The sequence below is a fragment of the Suricata suricatta genome, chromosome 7, assembly GCF_006229205.1.
Source record: "Suricata suricatta isolate VVHF042 chromosome 7, meerkat_22Aug2017_6uvM2_HiC, whole genome shotgun sequence".
Lineage (NCBI taxonomy): Eukaryota > Metazoa > Chordata > Mammalia > Carnivora > Herpestidae > Suricata > Suricata suricatta.
This window is the reverse complement of record NC_043706.1, coordinates 11,386,092-11,406,691: the sequence shown is the minus strand read 5'-3', so window position 1 is coordinate 11,406,691 and position 20,600 is coordinate 11,386,092. Positions and strand designations below refer to the sequence as shown.

The 20,600-nt window shown below is 45.1% G+C and overlaps 1 protein-coding gene across 1 annotated transcript in view; it reads right to left on the bottom strand.

The window, feature by feature from the left end:
- Positions 1-20,600, bottom strand: part of KIF13A (kinesin family member 13A) — a 201,719-nt gene that overhangs the window by 65,060 nt on the left and 116,059 nt on the right. The window contains exons 6-10 of the mRNA XM_029943130.1: positions 19,446-19,626; positions 16,627-16,714; positions 14,765-14,899; positions 14,014-14,126; positions 275-386 (exon numbers count right to left, since the gene is read on the bottom strand). Of these exons, the coding sequence (XP_029798990.1) occupies positions 275-386; positions 14,014-14,126; positions 14,765-14,899; positions 16,627-16,714; positions 19,446-19,626 (629 nt within the window). The remainder of the gene's footprint in view (positions 1-274; positions 387-14,013; positions 14,127-14,764; positions 14,900-16,626; positions 16,715-19,445; positions 19,627-20,600) is intronic.

Below are 20,600 nucleotides of genomic sequence, written 5' to 3'. Positions count from 1 at the left end.
TTGTGGACATGGGCTGTGTCTCCTGGGTCCCCTTATGACGAGATGAGGTTTCTCTAAAGTCACCACAACGAATGATGCCTGTCAAACAGCATTATCACGGGGGCAAGAAAGGTGATAGGAATGAGTTTTCATTCTGCGTTCCTAGGAATTCGGATGAGCAGGACTGCTGGGGGGGCTGTGGTGTATTTGGTTAGCTCTGCCCACACCTTCCAGCTGCCTCCTCTGAAACAGCCAGGTTTTGCTTGGAGAGGAACACACTAGAACAATGAATTACCTTAAGAAGCCAAGTGAGCACTGAATCTCGATAAGGCACGAATTTGTTTTTACCCTTGCCAGCTGCCTGGTCAGCCAGGGAGGATATAACCAACCCCAAGGTTGTAAGGGATCTGCCGAAAGAAAGAAATTTGGGAAATTAGAAATTACGGAATGGTTATATTGTTTGCATAAAACAGTAATCCTTCCAGGCAGTAAGTATAAAGTATGCAGAACAAGGCCCTGAAGTTGATATAACTACATTTAATTTGTCAAGAAGCTGAGAAAATGAAAAGCAAAGTTAACTCCGTTAACGTAAAAGAATGAATGTAAAAGTCGTGTGAGAATTGATTCACAGACATCTCAGAACGTGGGAACGTACATTTAAAAGATCATTCTAGGGAATTTTAATCGACTCCAAATATGATGTTGAAGTCTGAACCTTTCAGTCTTTACGTCGAACTCGGACCATTCGGGCTCCCATTTTGTTTTCCACAAGAACCACGTAACTTGAAGAGAACTTTTCCCTGCACATGACAAGGTGGATCCCGTTCATGTGATGAAGCTGGCAGGCTGACTTCGGTGTGGAGTTTTTATAGCTGCACAGAACAAAGACCCACCAAAGCAGGGGACAGCACACGGCGAGTCTTTCCACACCTGCTACAGAAAGCCACACTGGCGGGCCGTGAGAGCCGGCTGGAAACACACTCTTGGCAGCCTCTTGAGGCCTAGTAAGTCAGAACCAGAGCAAGGTATTTCCAGATGATTCTCAGGCCTGCTAAATTTTGAGAGGCCCTGGTTGAACAGAACCCAACGGGGCACATGTGTTTAACTGGATAGGCTCAAAACATGGTGCTGGGACCAGAAGCCGCCTACATGACTTGGGACCTTGTTACACAGGCACATTCGCAGGCCCCACCCCACCCCAGACCTACAGACACTGGGGGTGGGACCCAGCACCCCGTGCTCCAACCAGCCCTCCGGGTGATTCCTGTGCAGGCTGGAGTAGTCTCCTGGACATTCCCTGGACGCTAACACATGTCCTCTGCACCCGGAGCAAAGATCACTGCAAAAGCCACAGATTTGTGGAGGTGAGAGATGAAGGACATCCTACTGAGTGACAGTTAAGCACCAAGTACGCTTCTAAAAGGAAATCAGTGGGACCCCACATTCAGCAGCCAGAAAAGAGCAGCCTCAGGAGATGTCCCAGGAGAGCCGGGAAACGTACATGATATCACAAAGGGAAAACGCTCTGTGAAAGGTTAGAAAAGTAAAGGTTATGACTTATTTATAAAAACAAAACAAAGAGCACAAATCAGCAAGTGAGCAGAGTGTAGCACGAAGGACCAGACAGCTTTCTTCCTAATGTTAACGAGAGACTTCCATTAAATGAGCTGAAACAAAGCACAGTTCTTGAAAAACATAATCGCTCAAAGGTGAATCACTCAGCAAATTCAAGAGGCAGAACATGAGCCAGAATTTTAATAACAGCCATTCCTGCAAAGTGACAGAAATATGTACATTATAATTGACAGATTGAAAAGCTAAATCCACCCCAAAAGAAATGGAAACATAGGCCCACGTGAAAACTTATAGAAGAGTTTTCACAGCTGCATTATTTACAACAGCCAAAACGGTGTAGAAACGACACACATGTCTGTCCATCAAATGCTGAAGGGATGAATAAAGTGCAGGATGTCCTCACAAGGGAATATTATTCAGCCATGAGAGAGGATTCTGATAGGAGCCACAGATGGGTAAACCTTGAAAAGTTATGGTAAGTGAAAGAAGCCAAACACCAAAGGCCAATGTCTTGGGTTGAATAGTGTCTACCCAAGTTCAAGTTCACCAGAACCTGACATGTAATCTCCTTTGGAAATAGGGTGTATGCAGATGTAATTAGTTAAGCCGAGATCACACGGGCTCTAAGGGGGCTGTAAACCAATGCCTGACGCCCTTCTAAGGAGGTCATGTGAAGACACACAGGCACCAGGCGGGCAGGCCGTGTGAGAACAGAGGAGACATGGGAGTGATGCATCTACAAGCCACGCAAGGTCAAGGAGAGCCAGCCACCATAGAAGATAGGAAACAAGAAACAGATATGCCCTCTGAGCCCCAAGAAGGAACAAACTCTGGCAATCCCCTGATTTTGCACTTCTGGACTCCAGAACTGTAAGAAAATACATTTCTGTTGTTTTAAGCCACCCAGGTTGTGGTAATCTGTTTTAATAACACTGGGAAACTAATACAGCCACATACCAACTCCATTATCATGAAATAACCAGAAAAGGCAAATCTATAGAGATAAAGTCAGTGGTTGCCCAGGGCTGGGGATGCTGGAAATGGGGAATGACTCAGACACAAAGTTTCTTTGGGGATGATGAAAATGTTTTCAAATTAGATTGTGATGATGGTTATACATTCTGATAATAAAGCTACTAAACTGTACATATTCAAATGGTAAAGTATGTGTATGTGAACCATTTCTCAATATAGCTGTTTAAAAAAAAAAATCCAAGTTCAATCACTCCATCACTCCTCCCAAAGGTAAGAATTCTAAGAATGAAGGTGGCAAAAATAAACTACTGGGACTACATCAAAATAAAAAGTTTTTATACATAGAAGGAAACAATCAACAAAACTAAAAGGCGACTTACTGAACTCAGAAGGTATTTGCAAATGACATAACCGATAAAGGGTTAGTACCCAAAATACATAAAGAACTAATATGGCCCAACACCCAAAGACAAATAATCCTATTAAAAATGGGCAGAAGACATGAACAGACATTTCTCCAAAGACATACAGATGGCCAACCTGCACATGAAAAGACGTTCAACATAATTCATCATCAGGAAAATGCAAACAAAAACTACAATGAAATATCACCTCCTATCTGTCAGAATGGCTAAAATCAACAACATGAGAAACAAATGTTGGTGAGGATGTGGAGAAAAAGGAACCTTCATGCACTGTTGGGGAGAATGTAAACTAATAGAGCCACTGTGGTAAAGAATATGGAAGTACCTCAAAAAATTAAAAAGAGAACTACCCTGCAATTTACCTTAAAAATACAATAATACAGGGTGTGCCTGGGTGGCTCAGTCAGTTAAGCATCTGGCTCTTGGTTTCGGCTCAGGTCATAATGTTCATAGGTTTGAGTACGTATTGGGCTCTGAGCTGATAGTGTGGGGCCTGCTTGGAGTTCTCTTTCTTTTTGCCCCTCCACCACTCGCACACTCTATGTCTCTCTCAAAATAAATAAGCTGAAAAAAATTCAATAATATTATTCAAAGGGATACATGTACCCCTATGTTTAGTGCAGCGTTATCTACAAAAGCCAAACTACAGAAACAGCCCAAGTGTTCATTAGTAAATGAATGGATAAAGAAGATGTGGTATCTACATACAATGGATTATTATTCAGCCACAAAAAAGAATGAAATCTTGCCATTTGCAACAACATGGATGGAGCTAAAGAGCATAATGCTAAACAAAATATGTCATTCTGAGAAAGGTAAATACGACATGATCCCACTCATATGTGGAATTTAAGAATCAAAATAAGTAGGGGCACCTGGGTGGCTCAGTTGGTTAAGCGTCCAACTTCTACTCAGGTCATGATCTCATGGTTCATAGGTTCAAGCCCTGCATCAGGCTCTGGGCCAACAGCTCAGAGCCTGGAGCTTGCTTCAGATTCTGTGTCTTCCTCTCTCTGCCTCTCCCCTGCTTGCAATGTGCATCTCTCTCTCTCCGAAATGAATAAACATTAAAAAATTTAAAAAAAAAGAAAAGAAGCAAAGGAAAAAGAAAGATAAATCAAGAAACAGACTCTTAACACTAGAGAACAAACTGATGGCTACCAGAAAGGAGAGGGGCAGGGGATGGGGGTTCAAGAGTATACTTACCATGATGAAATTAAATTAAATATAAAAAGTAAGTAAAAGGGCCCCTGCGTGGCTCAGTAGGTTGAGCTTGGCTCAGGTCATAATCTCACGGTTCATGGGTTTGAGCCATGCACTGACAGCAGAGAGCCTGCTTAGGATTCTCTCTCCTCTCTGTCTCTCCCCAATTCCTGCTCTCCCACTCTCAAAATAAATAAATCAACATTAAGAAATAAAAATAAAAATGAAAAAAGAGTCATGTTATCTCTGTCCCTCTCCTGTGCTCTCAATCCCTCTCTAGAATCGAAAAGAGAGAAAGGAAGGAAGGAAAAAAGGAAGGAAGGGAGGGAGGGAAGGAAGGGAGGAGAAAAGAAAGGAAGGCATGTGCTATATACGAAATAAAAGAAACCAGAAATTCAATATAAGGCAAAAACAAATTTCTGCTTTAATAGGGCATCTTTCAGATTTTGCAACTGTTGAAATAAAATTTTCAGTTGAAAACAGTTCTTTGAACTGTATCAGTTTTTAGTACTTAAACACAGCAAAAATTAATCCACTCAGACTATAAAGAGCTCAGTGACTCCAAGGTCAATATTAGCAATTCTAAAGTGAACAGTGACCCTTGATGTGAAAACACGTTTTGGGGTTATCATGTGTTTTGCATCCAGACACCATCTAACTCTGTCCTGTGGCAACTGCTCCTATTTTCTAGTTTGATAGTGTCACTAGTGAAAAAAGAAAGTTCCGGGCACTGCTAAACAAGGGCAAAACCAAAAATCAAACGAGTGCTTTGAGAGAAGAAGGGGGAAGCCAGCAGGAAGCTATCAATGTCTACAGCAGCACGTGCACGCTTTGAGCGCTGTCAGCAGGCACTGCACGGCACGGGTGGGGCTGGGCAGACACGATCACATGACTCCGTCATGTGTGCACTTTGCTGTGTCACTTAGCCAACCAGTCGGAGAAGGTGATCATTAGCAGAAGCCTTTTACCTGATAGTGTGCACACCTTCAAACCAAGGACTCTGTCTCAACCTACTGCCCCCTTGGAACAAAAAGAAATGAACTGCAGGGTAGGGGGGCTTCCACAATGGATGAGAGGTAACTAGGTCACCTGGTGACAGGGTGAGGGTGGGCTCATGCGCACCACCCTTCCTCCCTGCAACGTTGGACTTGGAAGCCATGATCCACGGGCTTCTGGAATCTCAAAAACAGTATGAAAGTTCAATACATGAAAGCAGAACAATGGGCTTCAGTAGTTTAACAGTAACTTTATTCCAAGGAAGCTTAAGAATTTAAGAAAATCACAAATTACCCAATCTGCTAGCACACCCTTCTCATGCTGGAGTCGAATGGGCAGCTCACAGGTTTCCCCAACAGGGTGGGGCGGCTGTTTGCAAATTTGAGGGGCTGAAAGAATTGCTCTAGGAATCTTTCTAATTCTACCAACACATAGCTCCTTCCCTGAACCTAAGGGAGGTGGACATAGTAGGGAAGCTCCTACCCTTCCCGTAAGTTCTTGGATGAGAACTGGTGGGCACACAGTAAATAGAGGCTGACTGGAGGGGACAGAAGGATTGGGCTAGGGGGTAGCATTTATTTATTTATTTATTTATTGATGTTTGTTTATTTTTGAGAGAGAGAGAGAGAGAGAGAGAGCGAGTAGGGGAGGGGCAGAGAGAGAGGGAGACAGAGAACCTGAAGCTTGCTCCAGGTTCTGAGCTATCAGCACAGAGCCCAACGTGGGGCTCAAACCCATGAACTGTGAGATCATGACCTGAGCCGAAGTTGGGCGCTTAACCAACTGAGACACCTAGGCACCCCTCTTTGGTTCCTTTTTTAACTTTATTTTTTTGATGTTTATTTTTATTTTGAGAGAGACAGAGCATGAGAGGGGGAGGGGCAGAGAGAGAGGAAGACACAGAATCTGAAGCAGGCTCCAGGCTTCTGAGCTGTCAGCACAGAGCCTGATGCGGGGCCCAAACTAAATGAACCGTGAGATCATGACCCGAGCCGAAGTCGGACACTTAACCGACTGAGCCACCCAGGTGCCCCAAAGGGATAATATTTATGAATAGACACCCATGTTTTAAGATAGAGATTTTAAAATCGACCTATCTATAACAATGGAGAATTTGAAACTAAAAAGAAAGTATATGGAGGAGCCTGGGTAGCTCACTGATGGGGTGACCAGCTTCTGAGTTTGGCTGAGGTCATGATCTCATGGTTGGTGGGTTCGGGCCCCTCGTGGGGCTCATGCTGATAGCCCAGAGCCTGCTAGGATTCTCTCTCCCTCCTCCCTTCTCTCTCTCCCTCTCCCTCTCTCTTCTCCCCACACAGGTGCACACAGGTGTGTGCTCTCTGTCTCAAAATAAATAAGTATAAAAAATAAGAATAAAGTAAAAAGCTTAGAAGGATCAAAAACAAAATAAAAGCTGCTCCAATGCATACAATCAATGAGAAAAGCCTGGTCAAATTCTTTTGTTTTCCTTTTTTCCCCTGCAACTTCCTCCAACCTGCATAGTCTTCCTTGAAACTCTGACCACCAGATTCCTTCCCTGAGAGTAGATATGAGGTGATGTAAGTTATCTGCACTCTCCAGGATGGATTTCAAATATTGTATTATTTTATCTACTTTCCTAACGATCTTTTTTCTATGGTCATAAGTGTAGTTAAACATTGCTAGAGTTAACTCTATTTCTCTATCTCTTTCTACCTAAGGTTATGATTGCTTTGAGGGCAGAGACCTCGTTACATCACATGATTACTGTGCCTTGCTTACAGAAAGCAGTCAGTCAGTATCTGCGGAGTAAAACTGAGTCTAGAATACACTGAAGGACAGAACATGGATCTCTTTCTAACAAGGACTAATTCAATCCTGGTTTTGGTGCCCTCTGTGGGTACTGACCCAACATCCGTTCTCCCTTTCTTACTTGCTAACGGAACCCTGATTTTTTTTTCGGAACCCTGATTTTGCTGGGAAGCTTATGCTGGGCTAAAAACTCCACTTTTAAGAGTTCTCTGTTGCCCTGTTAAGCCATGAAACCCAGCACTGGCCAATGAGATGTAGGGAGACCATGTGACAGGGTGGGTTTCCCAAGAAAGCTTTCTTTGGTAGAAAAGGTACATATTTCGTAGACATAAGCGGAAGCCTGGTGGTCTTGGCCCTCCCTCCCCGCCCTCCCTTGTTTGGAACACAGATAAGGATACAATGCCTAGAACGGTAGCACCATCTGAGGTCATGAGGACAATGTGAACACACACCAAGGTTAGTAGAGCTGTGTGCCTGATAGCATTTTTGAGGTGCTCTGCCTCAAGAGAGGTAAGTGGGGAAAAGAAATACAGCATTTGGTCATCACGACAGCTGAATGCAATCTTTGGCTTTTAAAGAATTCGTTGGTAGATGACGGAGTTAGTGGTCTTGAGTTAGTACTTTCCCCCAGTAAGTCTCCACTCTTAACAGTAAAGGAGAAATGCAAAGAGTGTGTGTGGCAAAATCGGGGAAAGGCCAAGGCCATCCCACAGCAGGAGTGGAAAGAAACCCTTGGTACCGGCAGAACAGACCTCATGCCGCCCCCTACCGGTCTCCAGGGGCTGGCACAAGTCATCCCAAGCCAGAGACATGCATCTAACAAGTACCATCTCCAGTCTCTTTTCCACTTCCAGCGCTGCAGTGAAATACAGTATACACTAACATTTCCAAAAACAAGTTCTTTGGAATATTTGTTCTGGAGATTTTAAGGTTTTTAATGTTTTTTATTTACTTTTGAGAGACAGAGAGAGACACTGTGAGCAGGGGAGGGTCAGAGAGAGAGGGAGATACAGAATCTGAAGCAGGCTCCAGGCTCTGAGCTAGCTGTCAGCCTGGAGCCCGATGTGGGTCTCGAACCCACGAACCATGAGATCATGACCTGAGCCGAAGCTGGACGCTTAACCGACTGAGCCACCCAGGCGCCCCTGTTCTGGAGATTTTAATCAGTGTTATGCCTGGCATTCTGCCATCAAATAAGTTCAGGGAATAAGTTAAAGTTAATACAGGATCCATTACGGCAGGGCTTATCAGACATTTTAGCAGGGAGTCTCCAAAGTAAGGCTGTTTAAGCAACCTTTCTTAAAACTGTTAGTCCAAAGATCCTTTTCTTCCCAGAGCCACTTAAGGAACCAGTATTTTGCAAAAACTGCTTTGAGAAACACTGAAGTCACAATGTCACATGACCCCCAAAACATGTGGCTACCGCATCCAGAAAAGACTTTTGTTCTGTCCTCTGTGGGGCTCTCGTGGTAAATGTAAATATGCTTATTCAGATTTGTTCCCACATCCTTGGGCCCTGTAATGCATGAGTGGTAAATTGATAAGAACCCCTCATTCCCAGCAGCCCTTGAATAATGGACAGAGGCAGGCCATTTTTACTCTCCCCAGGTACAAGTTCATGTTTGGTTAAGCAGGCAATATCCATTTAAGCAAGATTTCCGAGAGGAAATGATTAAGGGTTGTGGAAAGTATTCAAGAAGAAAAAAAGGAGGACTGAGACATATGAAACATTAGAAATACCAGGCTTCTAGTTTACTATATTATAACACAAATTATTTGACAGAACCCCAAGAGTAACATCTATCAGTTCCCCTAGAACAAATGTTACGTAGAACTCATTGGGGGAAATGTTTAGTATACACTTTATTGTCAACCACAGTAACTGAAATGGAGCCGAGCCCGGGAATGAGACTCGTTGGATGAACACTGCTTGCATTTACTAACTGGCCGTGGCTGAGAACTGGACGGAGCCATTTCCAGGGTCATTTCCAAGGGTATTAGCGGGTGTTCCGTGATCCAAACGAGCTTTTAGGGAAGCTACCCCGCCAGACTCCAGGACCAGACTCCAGGAGCAGGGACGGGCTTCCCCACCCCATCCTCAACAGACAGGCGGAGCGGCAGCCTGAGTGTCCAGACAGAGCCCGAGAGGAGGGTCTACAGGCCTGGTCCTCCCACACCCCGGACAGGCCACTGCGGTGCAGCCACACAGGTGCTTGAGCTCACCGAAGGAAGGAATAATGCTGCTTTCAAGCTCTTAAGAGCTTAAGGAGAGATGAAGCTCCTAAATCCAGAGCCCATTAAGCAGACACTAATATCTGGGCGCAGTCCCTGACAGGTCTGTGTAAGAGGATTACTAATGTTCCACCAAAAGAAGCCCAAATAGGAGGCCGAGGGAAAGCTCAGGAAACATGTCAGAGGTGTCTTTAATTTTAGCACTCAATGGGGCACTGATTTTAAGAATTAAAAGGCCATTTGTACAACTATCAGGCGGCCCTTTCAACTTATTAATATTCTGTTACCTTGTTAGTACACACTTGCACAGAGCTTACGATATGCCAGGCACTGTTCCAAGAGGCACTTTACAAATAGGAACTAATTTAATTCCCACAGTAGACTGCTGCTTCCTCATCTGTGTCTTACAAATGAGGAAACTAAGGCACAGAAATACCACGAAGCTAGGTTCTATAAGGAAGAAATTCCAGCATCTCCTCTGGGAAGCCCTCTCTGAACTTTCTAGCTGTGTTGTCACCATGTTCCCACTGCACCCTCTGGATAAGTTTCCACTGCACTTAATGTATCAATACTACCCCTTCAAGGGACTTCCTTCCCCATTGGAGCTTGACCTCTCCAAGACCAGGGTCCCATCTACCCTTCCCTTTGGTCTTCTATTCTTTCTTTCTTCTTCTTCTTCTTCTTTTTTTTTAAGTAGGCATCATGCCCAAAACAGGGCTTGAACTCACAACCCAGAAATCAAGACTTGAGCTGAGATCAAGAGTTGGATGCTTAACCAATGGACCCACCCAGGTGCCCCTCTTCCCTGTGACCTTATGCCCAGTCAGCATTCAACACATACTGGATAAATGGATTAAAAAAGTGCAAGTCTGCACATCGTGTCTGAAATCCTTGGGGCCACACGGATGTGATGTAGCGCATACATGATATAGGACCGTGGGGAGATCTGGAGCAGCAGCCTGTAATACAGTCCATTTACATTTCTACAGCTAAGTGAATGAATGGCCACCCTAAACGAGGACACAAAGACTATAAACACAGATCAACCTAGAGAGTCTCATGGAAGTTCAGGTGAGGCTCTACCAACAAGCAAGCTGTGAAGAAAAGAAAAGCACTTGGTTTTCAGAGCATTCTGGATTTTGGAATGGCAGGTAAGGGATAAAGGGCCAATTTCCACAAGGGTCTCTAAAACAGGTGTGCTGACCCCAGGGAACCTTCTAGTGGCAGGAAGATGTCCTGTTCATACAGTCGCTATGTACCGATGACCACAGTGAGAGTCTGGAGGACACGTGTGGAGACCTGGGTCCGGACTAGACTTCCGGGGCAGAGGCACCTACTCAGGGAGATCAGAGAGGTGTCCGGGGAAGAGAAAGGAGCCTGGATGGAGGCGCAGGGAAAAGGGTCAGAGGCAGCTCCCCTCCCTCTGAGCCGGTTATTTTGGGAAAAGCACAAGACCAACCCGGCAAACGTCCACGGGCTGGCTAAGGTGTCATAAAAAATAGTTCCATGCTTACATGTTGGCTTACATGGCATGTCTCAACATCGTCTGGCCAAAATATAATAAAATCCTCCTTCCTTTCATTTTGTTCAAGTGAAGTGATTTCCTATTGTCCTAAACTATGTGCTCTCAAGGGCACCGATCACGCTCTAACAAATCATCAGTGACTTAAAACACCTGTTTCCTGATAGTTCTGGAGCCAGAAGTCCAGAACGTGTCTCACGGGGCTAACATCAAGGTGTCAGCAGGGCTGCCATGGGGCACTCTCTGTCTCCTTGCCACTTCCATTGCCCACAGGCTGCCCGCATCCCAGGATTCATGGCCCCTTCCCCCACCTTCAAACAAGAGCTGGGCAGTGAAGGCTTTCCATCACTCTGCACCTCGGACCAGCTCCGGCCCTCCGACCTCCCCCTTCCACTTCTAAAGAGCTTTGTTTACATTTTTAAAAAAGTTTTTACATTTATTTTGAGAGAGAGACAGAGCTTGTAAGTGGGAGAGGGAGAGAGAGATAGAGAGAAAGAGAGAGAGAGAGAGAGAGAGAGAGAGAGAGAGAATTCCAAGCAGGCTCCACACAGTCAGCACAAAACCCAATGCAAGGCTCAAACCCACAAACTGTGAGATCATGACCTGAGCCAAAATCAAGAGCTGGACGGTTAACCGACTGAGCCCCCCAGGAGCCCCGAAGGAGCTTTGTTTTTACATCACGTCCACCTGGATAATCTCATCGCAAAATCATCACGTCTGCCTTTCAAGGTCACCTATGCACAAGTTTTGGGGATCAGGATGAGGATGTATTTAGAGGGTGGGGAGGCAGTATGTCTACAACAATATCGAAATTTCTTTTGCACCCCCAGCATCCAATGCAGGGCCAGACACACAGCAAAGGCTTAGTCGATGTCTGCTGGGCTTTCATCCATATTACCTAACTGTCTCCAACTATCAATTTCCTCCTCTATCAGTAGATAAAAATACCCATTAGGAGCCTCGCATGAAATAATGCATACGAAAGTGCTCTGAAAACTATAAAGAACCAGAAGACCAGACCGCACGGACTAGTAGTGGGGAGTACATGAGCTAGCACATAAATTAGGAACGACCAGCAGGACGCTACGAGGATTCCATTCAATTCAGTAAGTCTTTAGGGAAGAGAGTCAGTTGCCGGAGATCTAAATCACGTTATCTGTGGCCTTGAGGTAGTCCTGCTTGGGGACACGACCTAACTTAGTGCCCCAATTGAAGAGGGCACCACAATGTTTACTCTGGGGCAAAAGTATCAGTTAGGGCTCCTGCAGGCACACGGAACACATGGTCACCCCAAGTACACGCGGCACAGGGCTCTGGAGCCAGACCCGCAACCAGCTCCAGATCCATGCTTAGAGCTCTGAGGCCTGGGCACGTCCTTTAACCACTGTCTGCCTTGCTCTTCTCATCTATAAAATAGGGATAACAACCCTCCCAGCTCCTTCCGCCGACGCTAATGTGAGGATCAGATGAATTATTACATACGGAGCACTGAGCACAGTCCCTGGAACAGAGTAAGAGGTCAGCACAAGTTAGCCAGCATCACCCTTCAAGGCCAGCCTTGAGAACCCTAAATTCTCACACAGTCCCAGCACAGAACTGCTAGCGTTTTCCCACATGCCCAGCCAGAAGGCAAAGGGCTGGCATGGCTCAGCAGCAGTAAACAAATCTCGAGGAGGACTGACAGCCTTTTGGTTGATACCTGCTTCCTCATACCCCGCTCCTGCCTTCCCAGCCCAGCCCTGGAGCTCACTGGGGATCACAGAGCTGCCGCGAGCGCAGTCGGGGCCTCCCACAGTGCTGTGTCATGAAATCAGGCAAAACCCTTTGTTATGAGAGCAGGAGACAGTATGACTGGAAGATTAAGTCCCTAAAGCAGCCGTCTCTGCAGTGAGTGCCGCTGTGTCCAGCTGATAGAGAGGGTGATACCTCACTTCTAATTTTAAACTTCTGAACACTAAAATTATAATGTGCTAGCATCGTTTATAAAATGCAAGCTGCACCGACACATTTCTGCCTCTATTACCTCTTGTCACTTCTGTCCTAAATGAAACCCCATGTCATTATGTCTCAGCAGAACAACGTTACAAGTGCAAACTAAACTACTTTCTGCAGAACTTAAAGAAAAAATTTTTTTAATGTTTATTTATTTTTGAGAGAGAAACAGAATGCAAGTGGAAGAAGGGCAGAGAGAGCAGAAGACACAGAATCTGAAGCAGTCTCCAGGCTCCGAGCTGTCAGCACAGAGCCCAATGCAGGGCTCGAACCCACGAACTGTGAGATCATGACCTGAGCCGAAGTCGGATGCTTAACCGACTGAGCCACCCGGGCGCCCCTCTTCCGCTGAGTGTTTATGTTATTTACACAGGTTACAAAAATAATAGCTGCAGCACCTGATACCGATTCAGTTCCAAGCATTGTTCTGAGCGCATCATGGGCACTTGAGCTCCAACAATTCTATGAAGCAGGGACTATTATTATCCCCCATTTAAAGAGGAGAAAAAGCAAGCACAGAGGGGTGAAAGGACTAGACTCTGGCAGTCTGGCTTGAGCCAGACAGAAACTCTGCAGCTAGGAGACCACGTTCCTGAAGAGAACAAGCCCTTCACCTCCTGGTGTGCAGAACACCTTCATCTCCTTTGTCTCTCTGGCAAACTCCTACACATTCTACACCGCCTTCCCCTCTTTCAGCCTCCAGCATACATCATGGGGCACACTGAAGGCAAACAGTGAATTTTCAACATGGCGGGTGCTCTGTAAGGGGTCTGCTTAGGTATTGACATTTTTTGTTTTTAATGTTTTTTATTTATTTTTGAGAGAGAGAGAGACACAGCATGAGCAGGGGAGGGTCAGAGAGAGAAAGAGACACAGAATCTGAAGACAGGCTCCAGGCTCTGAGCTGTCAGCACAGAGGCCGACGTGGGGCTCAAACCCACAAGCTGTGAGATCATGACCTGAGCCGAAGTCGGACGCTTAACGGACTGAGCCACCCAGGCACCCCAGGTATTGATGTTCTAACAGCATCCGCCGTACAAAGGACTTCAAAGCAGGTTTTGTTTTCCGAGTACGCTCCTGGGGTTAATTTAAGATAGAGTCAGACTGAGAGAACTGTGACGCGCATTCACACGAGACCGCCTCCCACGCGAGGAGAGCCCGACACTGCTTGAGCCAGGCTGTGGCACGAAGCCTCAGGCCTCACGCATCTCCCCCTGCCCGGGTGACCAAAGCGGCACAGGCCCTGCACCGCCACCACCAGACCGTCCGACCGCCTCTAACACGCCGCGTCCCCCCAGATGCACACGACCCCGCCGGCCGTACTTGTTAATGTTGCTGCCTTCTTTCAGGCGCTCGCCTGCGGCTCCCGTCTTGGACACCCTCTCGCTGCCCGCCAGGTCCACCAGGCTCACCTTGCTGACCTTCTCTCCGGAGTTCTAGTTGGGGGAGACAGGACATACATGTGAGGGCAAATGCAGACGTCCGCACGGACGTTCATGCAGTGACTGAGGGCAGCCCCGGCGGCCATGCCCCTGCGGCAGGCCGGGTGAGAAGCTAGGTGGCCTCCCAACTTCACGGTCAACTTTAAGCTGGCCAGCGAATGCTGGGGGGCGAGCACGCTCAGCTTTCCAGAATACAGTCAGGAAGCGGGAGATTTTGTGTGCCTTTGAGGAAACACTGGCTCGGGAGGATTCCAGCATATTCAGGTCAAATTCCTCTTCTTTTGAAAAAGTGTTCTGTAGGCTAAAGGTTATGGTTTCCTCTTTAACAGTCCTTAAGGGCTATGAGGCAGATGCTGTTTTTAGGGGCATTTCAGGATGAAAGGATACATATTAAAAGTGGTATGGTGACATCATCATGCTCTTCAAGGACTTTACACAAGAAATCCTATATATTTTTAAAATGATATACAAAGGAGGAGCTAATAAATGAAACGATTTAAGCAAAGTGGCCCAGCTAGTAAGTAGAAAAGCCCACATAAAATTCTCAGCAACTGAACCCACCCCAGACATTTAACTGTGGCAGATACTGGACTTCTCTGATTGCCACCAAAGGCTCTCCCCCTGTCCCTCACCCCAGACTGCAGGTCATAAAGCGTCTGCGTGATTACGATGTTGAACACGGCATGGGAGCGGCTGCTTTCTTCGTTCATGTTGGTTGCAGCCACCGTCCGAGACTTATTTCCCTCAGACATCAATGACTCAATATCCTAGAGGCAAAGCATAAGGAAAACATTAGAAGCAAACACATGGGCATGCGGTCCCGCCCACCATGTGGATGGATTAATTACCATTCCCGGATGCAGGGTCACGCCCTTCCATCCAGAACGGAACCTCCGTGGGGGTGCGGTGGGAGTCTCTGCCCCCTGCTCCGCCATCTAAGATGTGAGATGTTTCCCCCACCCTGGCCCTCCCACAATTGTCCCTGTCCCCTGTTTAGCATCCACTTTTGCCTTTGCAAGTTCCTAGGGAAGACGAGAACTAACATTTGTCAAGCACTCCAGATACTCAGTAATGGTAGTGACCTTATTTTATTCTAACTCCTCTGTGCTTTGGACTCTGCATTGCTGTCTATTGCTTAGGTGTCCTCCTCCTGCCATGTGGTGCTTCTCCAAGGACGGGGCTTTTCCTTATGCATCCTTGTACATCTGCCTTTGAACCGGGAACCTATGGGCTCTTACACAACGTGTGATGAATAACTTTATAAAAAATGTATTCTCCTGGGACGCCTGGGTGGCTCAGTCGGTTAAGCGTTCGACTTCGGCTCAGGTCATGATCTCGGGTTCGTGGGTTCGAGCCCTGTGTCAGGCTCTGTGCTGACAGCTCAGAGCCTGGAGCCTGCTTCTGATTCTGTGTGTCCCTCTCTCTCTGCCCTTCCCCACTCATGATCTGCCTCCGTCTGTCTCTCAAAAATAAAGAAAGGTTAAAAAAAAAAAAAAGATGTATTCTTCTGATGTTATCCACAAAACACTGATGTTCATGGAGGTCAAGTCAACTTTTCCCACATCTAGTCCGAGACAGAGCGGGGGTGTAAAGCACAAGCTCCTTGGCTCTTACTAACGAGCGACAGGGTGAGATGAACGCTGACCCCGGGTCACTGAGCCAGGAATCACGCGCCTACGTAAAGGTACTGACTTAGCACCTCACCCCAGAGAGGCGTCCATTCACTTTGGAACTGAAGTGCTTCTAAAGTGATGACTGCACTCTACTTCTGATTTGAGCAATAATAGAAACATCTCCATCTAAATGGCTGGAGGAGGTTATCCTACAGACTGATTTTAGTTACACTGAGCCCGAGGCGCCAATGGGATGGCGCAACTCCGGACAGCACAACTAGACAGAGGACGCCTTGGCTCTCTATTTGCTGCATCCTTCAGCAACACAGAGCAGGCTGGTATTTTTGGGGGGAGGGGCATGGGTTCTGGAGCAGCGACAATAGAAGTAAGTTCAAAACATCAAGTTGGGAATATACAGAGGCATAACAGTCAAGTAGCAGGAGAAAGAGATGGGTCAGTCAATGGAGAGAGGAGCGATTCAGACAAACAGAAGAGCCAGAAGAGTGAAAAGTAATGGAAATGAGCAGAGGATACCCTGTCAGAGGGTGGAGTGTGACTTGACTACCCAACACTGCTTACATGCGTCTAGACCTCTCTAGGAGGACATCCCTGGCAACCTTGGGGGGAGCAGTTTCAACAAAGTGGTAGGAAAGGAAATATTCAGCAACTCAAAATGCCGAGCCCCCTAGCCACACCATGTAATGCCTCCACCACAGACGGGTTGAAGCCGTTTCTTTCCGTGTAGGGTATGTTGCGGCCAGGTTCCTGAGATCACAATATGCTATAAAGCATTCACATGAAAAATACATTCAACGTTATTTACAAGCTTCGATTTCCCACCAGTTTTTTTTTTAATAACTTCTTTTTTTAATGACACTTACCTCAAAACTAGTGACAGCCAGCTGGGATAGACCATCTACATACGGCCCCAACACTTTATGCTCTCGAACTTTAAGAGACTGTCTATTCCTGTGAGAGGAAGAAAAAAGGAATGAATGAATCAGACCAAACTTGGAACCTTTTCTTTCTTTTTAAGTACTCTGAAACTAAGATTGCAATTCTTTTAATGACCAAAAAATATTCTAAAAGCTACTTTATTTGGATTAGCAAAACAGCATTCCATATGAGGAATGCCTTTTATACTCTGATTTCTATTTAAAGTAACTTACTATTTTAAAAATTCTATCTTTACTCCCAAACTAAACAGCGAGGACACAGAATACTCGGTTAGGCAAAGTTGTTCTGTAGATGAACTTCAGTTTTATATAGAAGGAAAGGGGAAGGAAGGAAGGAAGGGAGGGAGGAAGGAAGAGAGGGAGGAAGAAAGGGAGGAAGAGAGGGATGGAGGGAGGAAGGGAGGAAGGAAGGAAGGCAGGCAGGCAAAGAACATGCCAGAATTGAATTACACTTTCAAGACTATTTCATAAATAAGCACATTCTCGGTCTCAGTAAATAATGTCTTAAGGTTTTGATCATGTATTGAACAATATTAAAGTGTTTTAATTTGCTTTTGAGTCTACATTGATTTATGCTGCTGCTGTGCTGCCAATTTTATACAGAAGGTGATATGGCAATTGCTTATAGTTACTGCTACTTATCCTATAAATAAAATTGGCTCTGCTGGTGAAGACTTTTAAATTTTTTTGGATTTTTAAATGACAAACCTGGTTTGGGACCCATTTTAACAGCTTATCAACAGGTAATTGAGATTTAAAGCAAACATATATAGATATAGATATAGATATAATGTATGTATGTATATATATTATGTATATATATACATATACATATATATCATAAGCATATTGTACCTGTCACCTTTTTCGCTGCATCAGATACTAATCACCTTGCAAGTCAAAAGTCAATGCTTGGCATCACTCAAGTGTGGGGAAAAGGAACTAACGATCACTGAGTGCTTCCCAAAGTTGTGGCATTGTGCCCTATGAACCTCTTAGTTATCTCATTTAATCTTATAGCAACCTACAAAGTAGGTTTTACTAACTTTAATGTGACAATGAGCAATTCTGTGTACTCTAAACTGGGCCAGACCAAATGCATATCTTCAAGAGAACTAGCTGATGCACAGGGGTCTGGAACTCAGCTCACTCAGCCTGCACAACCAGAGACCCTTCAATGCTATTGTGGGGCAAGAAAAAGCACGTCTTGCACAGTATTAAGTGCTTCCGATGGGGACTAACATGGAATTCTTGTGCCCTGCTGGTGGGCTCCTCGCTGGTATAAGCCCTCTGGAAGACAGTCGGGCTGTTTCCTCATCAAGTCAGAGATTCAGTATCTTACTGCCTGCAAGTCCACCCCAGATGCAGTCCCTAGAAACACCTACATTTGAAACACGCAAGAGGATGTAGGGCGGTAAACAGTGGAAACCACATAAATGAAAGGCGTGAAACAGACTATGGTATAATCATATCATGGAACACCAGAAAGGAGTAAAAATAGCATCATGAGAATGAATGAATCATCAAAAGAAAAGCTACAAGTCAATGAAGGACATATAATGATGTCACACAAGGTTTCAAATTGTGCAAAATTATGTGCAAACTGTCAGGGTAGTGAAGATAATGAGAAACATAAAATTCAGAATAGTGGTTACCTTGGGGAAAGGTAGGGAGCAGAACGGAACCCAAGAGAAACATACAGTGACTCCAAAACTATCAGTCATGCTCCATTTTATTAAGCCAAATGGTACATAGGGCAGTCCATTTTATTATTCTTTGTATCTTACATGTATTACAAGTGTTCTTTCATATGCAAACAGTTGATAACTTGAAAGTAAATATAAACATTTCCCACGAATGGCTCACTTCCTTGTCACCTACCATTCTGATCGTATACCTTTGATGACACCCTTGGTCACACAGCTGCTCGACGCATTTAAAAATAATTCAGGAGACTGAATTGTATTTACAGAATGATCTCAACACACACACACACACACACACACACACACCCATAGACTTGAAACAGAGGGTCAAATTGCACCACAGTCTTAACAATGGTTATTTTTGAGTGGTGGGGTTATAAGTCATTTTTAGTTTTTCTTACACTTTGCCTATTTTCTAAATGTTTATGGATATGTATTATTTTTAAGTCAGTAAAAGAAAATTAATTAAAGAAGAAAAGTAAATGACCCTCTTTCCCTATGAATCAAACTCATCTGGTTTTTATCACCTCTTTTGTAAAAAGTACCAGTGTGGGGTCTTCCCTTTGGGTCCACTGCCTCAACATTGTCTACAGGTGAGGCTCAGGCCAGCAAAGCCTTAAAAAGCCCCCCAACGTGATTCCAGCGCACAGCCCAGGGAAAGAACGGTTTGCCGAGGCTGAGTTCTTTCAAGCCTTCAAGTACTTACTCTAATTTAGAGCTGCTGATTTCCAACATGAACGGGAGAACCAATGTGTCATCCCTAACTCAATTTGTATGAACCAGCCATGGTAGCAAAAATAATACCAGGAGTAAAAACATCTTTCTAAATGGCATACGTAAGCAACTTCATACGTGAATTTAGGATAAACTACATGTACCGGGTATACCAGCAGGCTCTGACTCCCAGGGAATGACCTGAGACCAGACAAGTGACCCAACGGCTCAAGTAAATATATTCACTTGCAATTTTAATGTAAGGATCATTTTACAATTATTACCCCCCGCCAAGAATAAGCTTAATTTTAACCACTAACTTACCCTTTGGGGTCTAAAAGATCCCGAACTTTCTCATTATAAATTTCCATATAGGATACTTCAACTTTAAAGGTCTGCGACTCATTTTGCTCTAGAGAGATCCTTTTAAATAAAGCACAGCAGAGCCTTGGAATAAGACCCAGCTGCTCAGCACTGCCCATCATGGAGAAGGATTTTCCTGAACCTGGAGAAGATCAAGCAGAAAGAAAGGAGGAAGCAGAGGAAATGAAACATAACATTTCTATCATACGCGTTTTCTCCATACACAAACCAGGGTCACACGGGAGAAACGGCAAACGTGGCCTACAAACTCATGCCCTCTGGCAGTAAAGCAACTATTCTTTCTAGAATACTCATGGTCTCCAGTTTGACAGAGGGAGGCCTACAAATATAATCTATGCAGATATATGATCTTGAAATACATAAATGTCAACTATAGATTGTTGAGCAACATTGACAGTCCCTAGCCATAAAATTAGTTTATGTTTGTGAAAGTGCCTTGCTACATCTTCTCTGGCCGGAGTCTCCAGCTGTCCTGTGGGGTGACAGCAGGCAGTACTGGTAGGACTTAGGCTAACTTTGTCACAGAAGCAGTGTTAACGGCTGAGCCTCTAGTGGGCTTCTTTTCTAAGCACCTGTCTCACCGTTTAATAATCCATCACCACTCAAGGGGCGCCTGGGTGGCTCAGAAAGTAAAGCGTCCGACTCTTGACTTCAGCTCAGGTCATGATCGCACGGTTTATGAGGTTGGACCCCCAAGTCGGGCTCCATGCTGGCAGTGCGGAGCCTGCTTGGGATTATCTCTCTTCCTTTCTCTCTCGCTCTGCCCCTAACCCACTCGCATGCTTGCTCTCTCACTCCCTCTCAAAATAAATAAACTTAAAAAAAAAAAAACCAACCACTCTCGAATCCCAGGGAAGGTCCCCCATACAGGACAGCACTAAGAGCAGTTCTATAGCTTTTTACTAAACCTTTACAATACTGAGAGACTAGTAATTATTTTTCCTGTCCAAACTATAATTTAGGAAAATGATATTTAATAGTTTGAAACTAGCTTTGCTCAATTACTCAATTACCAAAGCTGTTGAACCTTCAAAAAGAGGGGTACTTTTGATTGTTAGATTCAGTTAAACTCACAAAATCAGAAGCGAGCTTCTG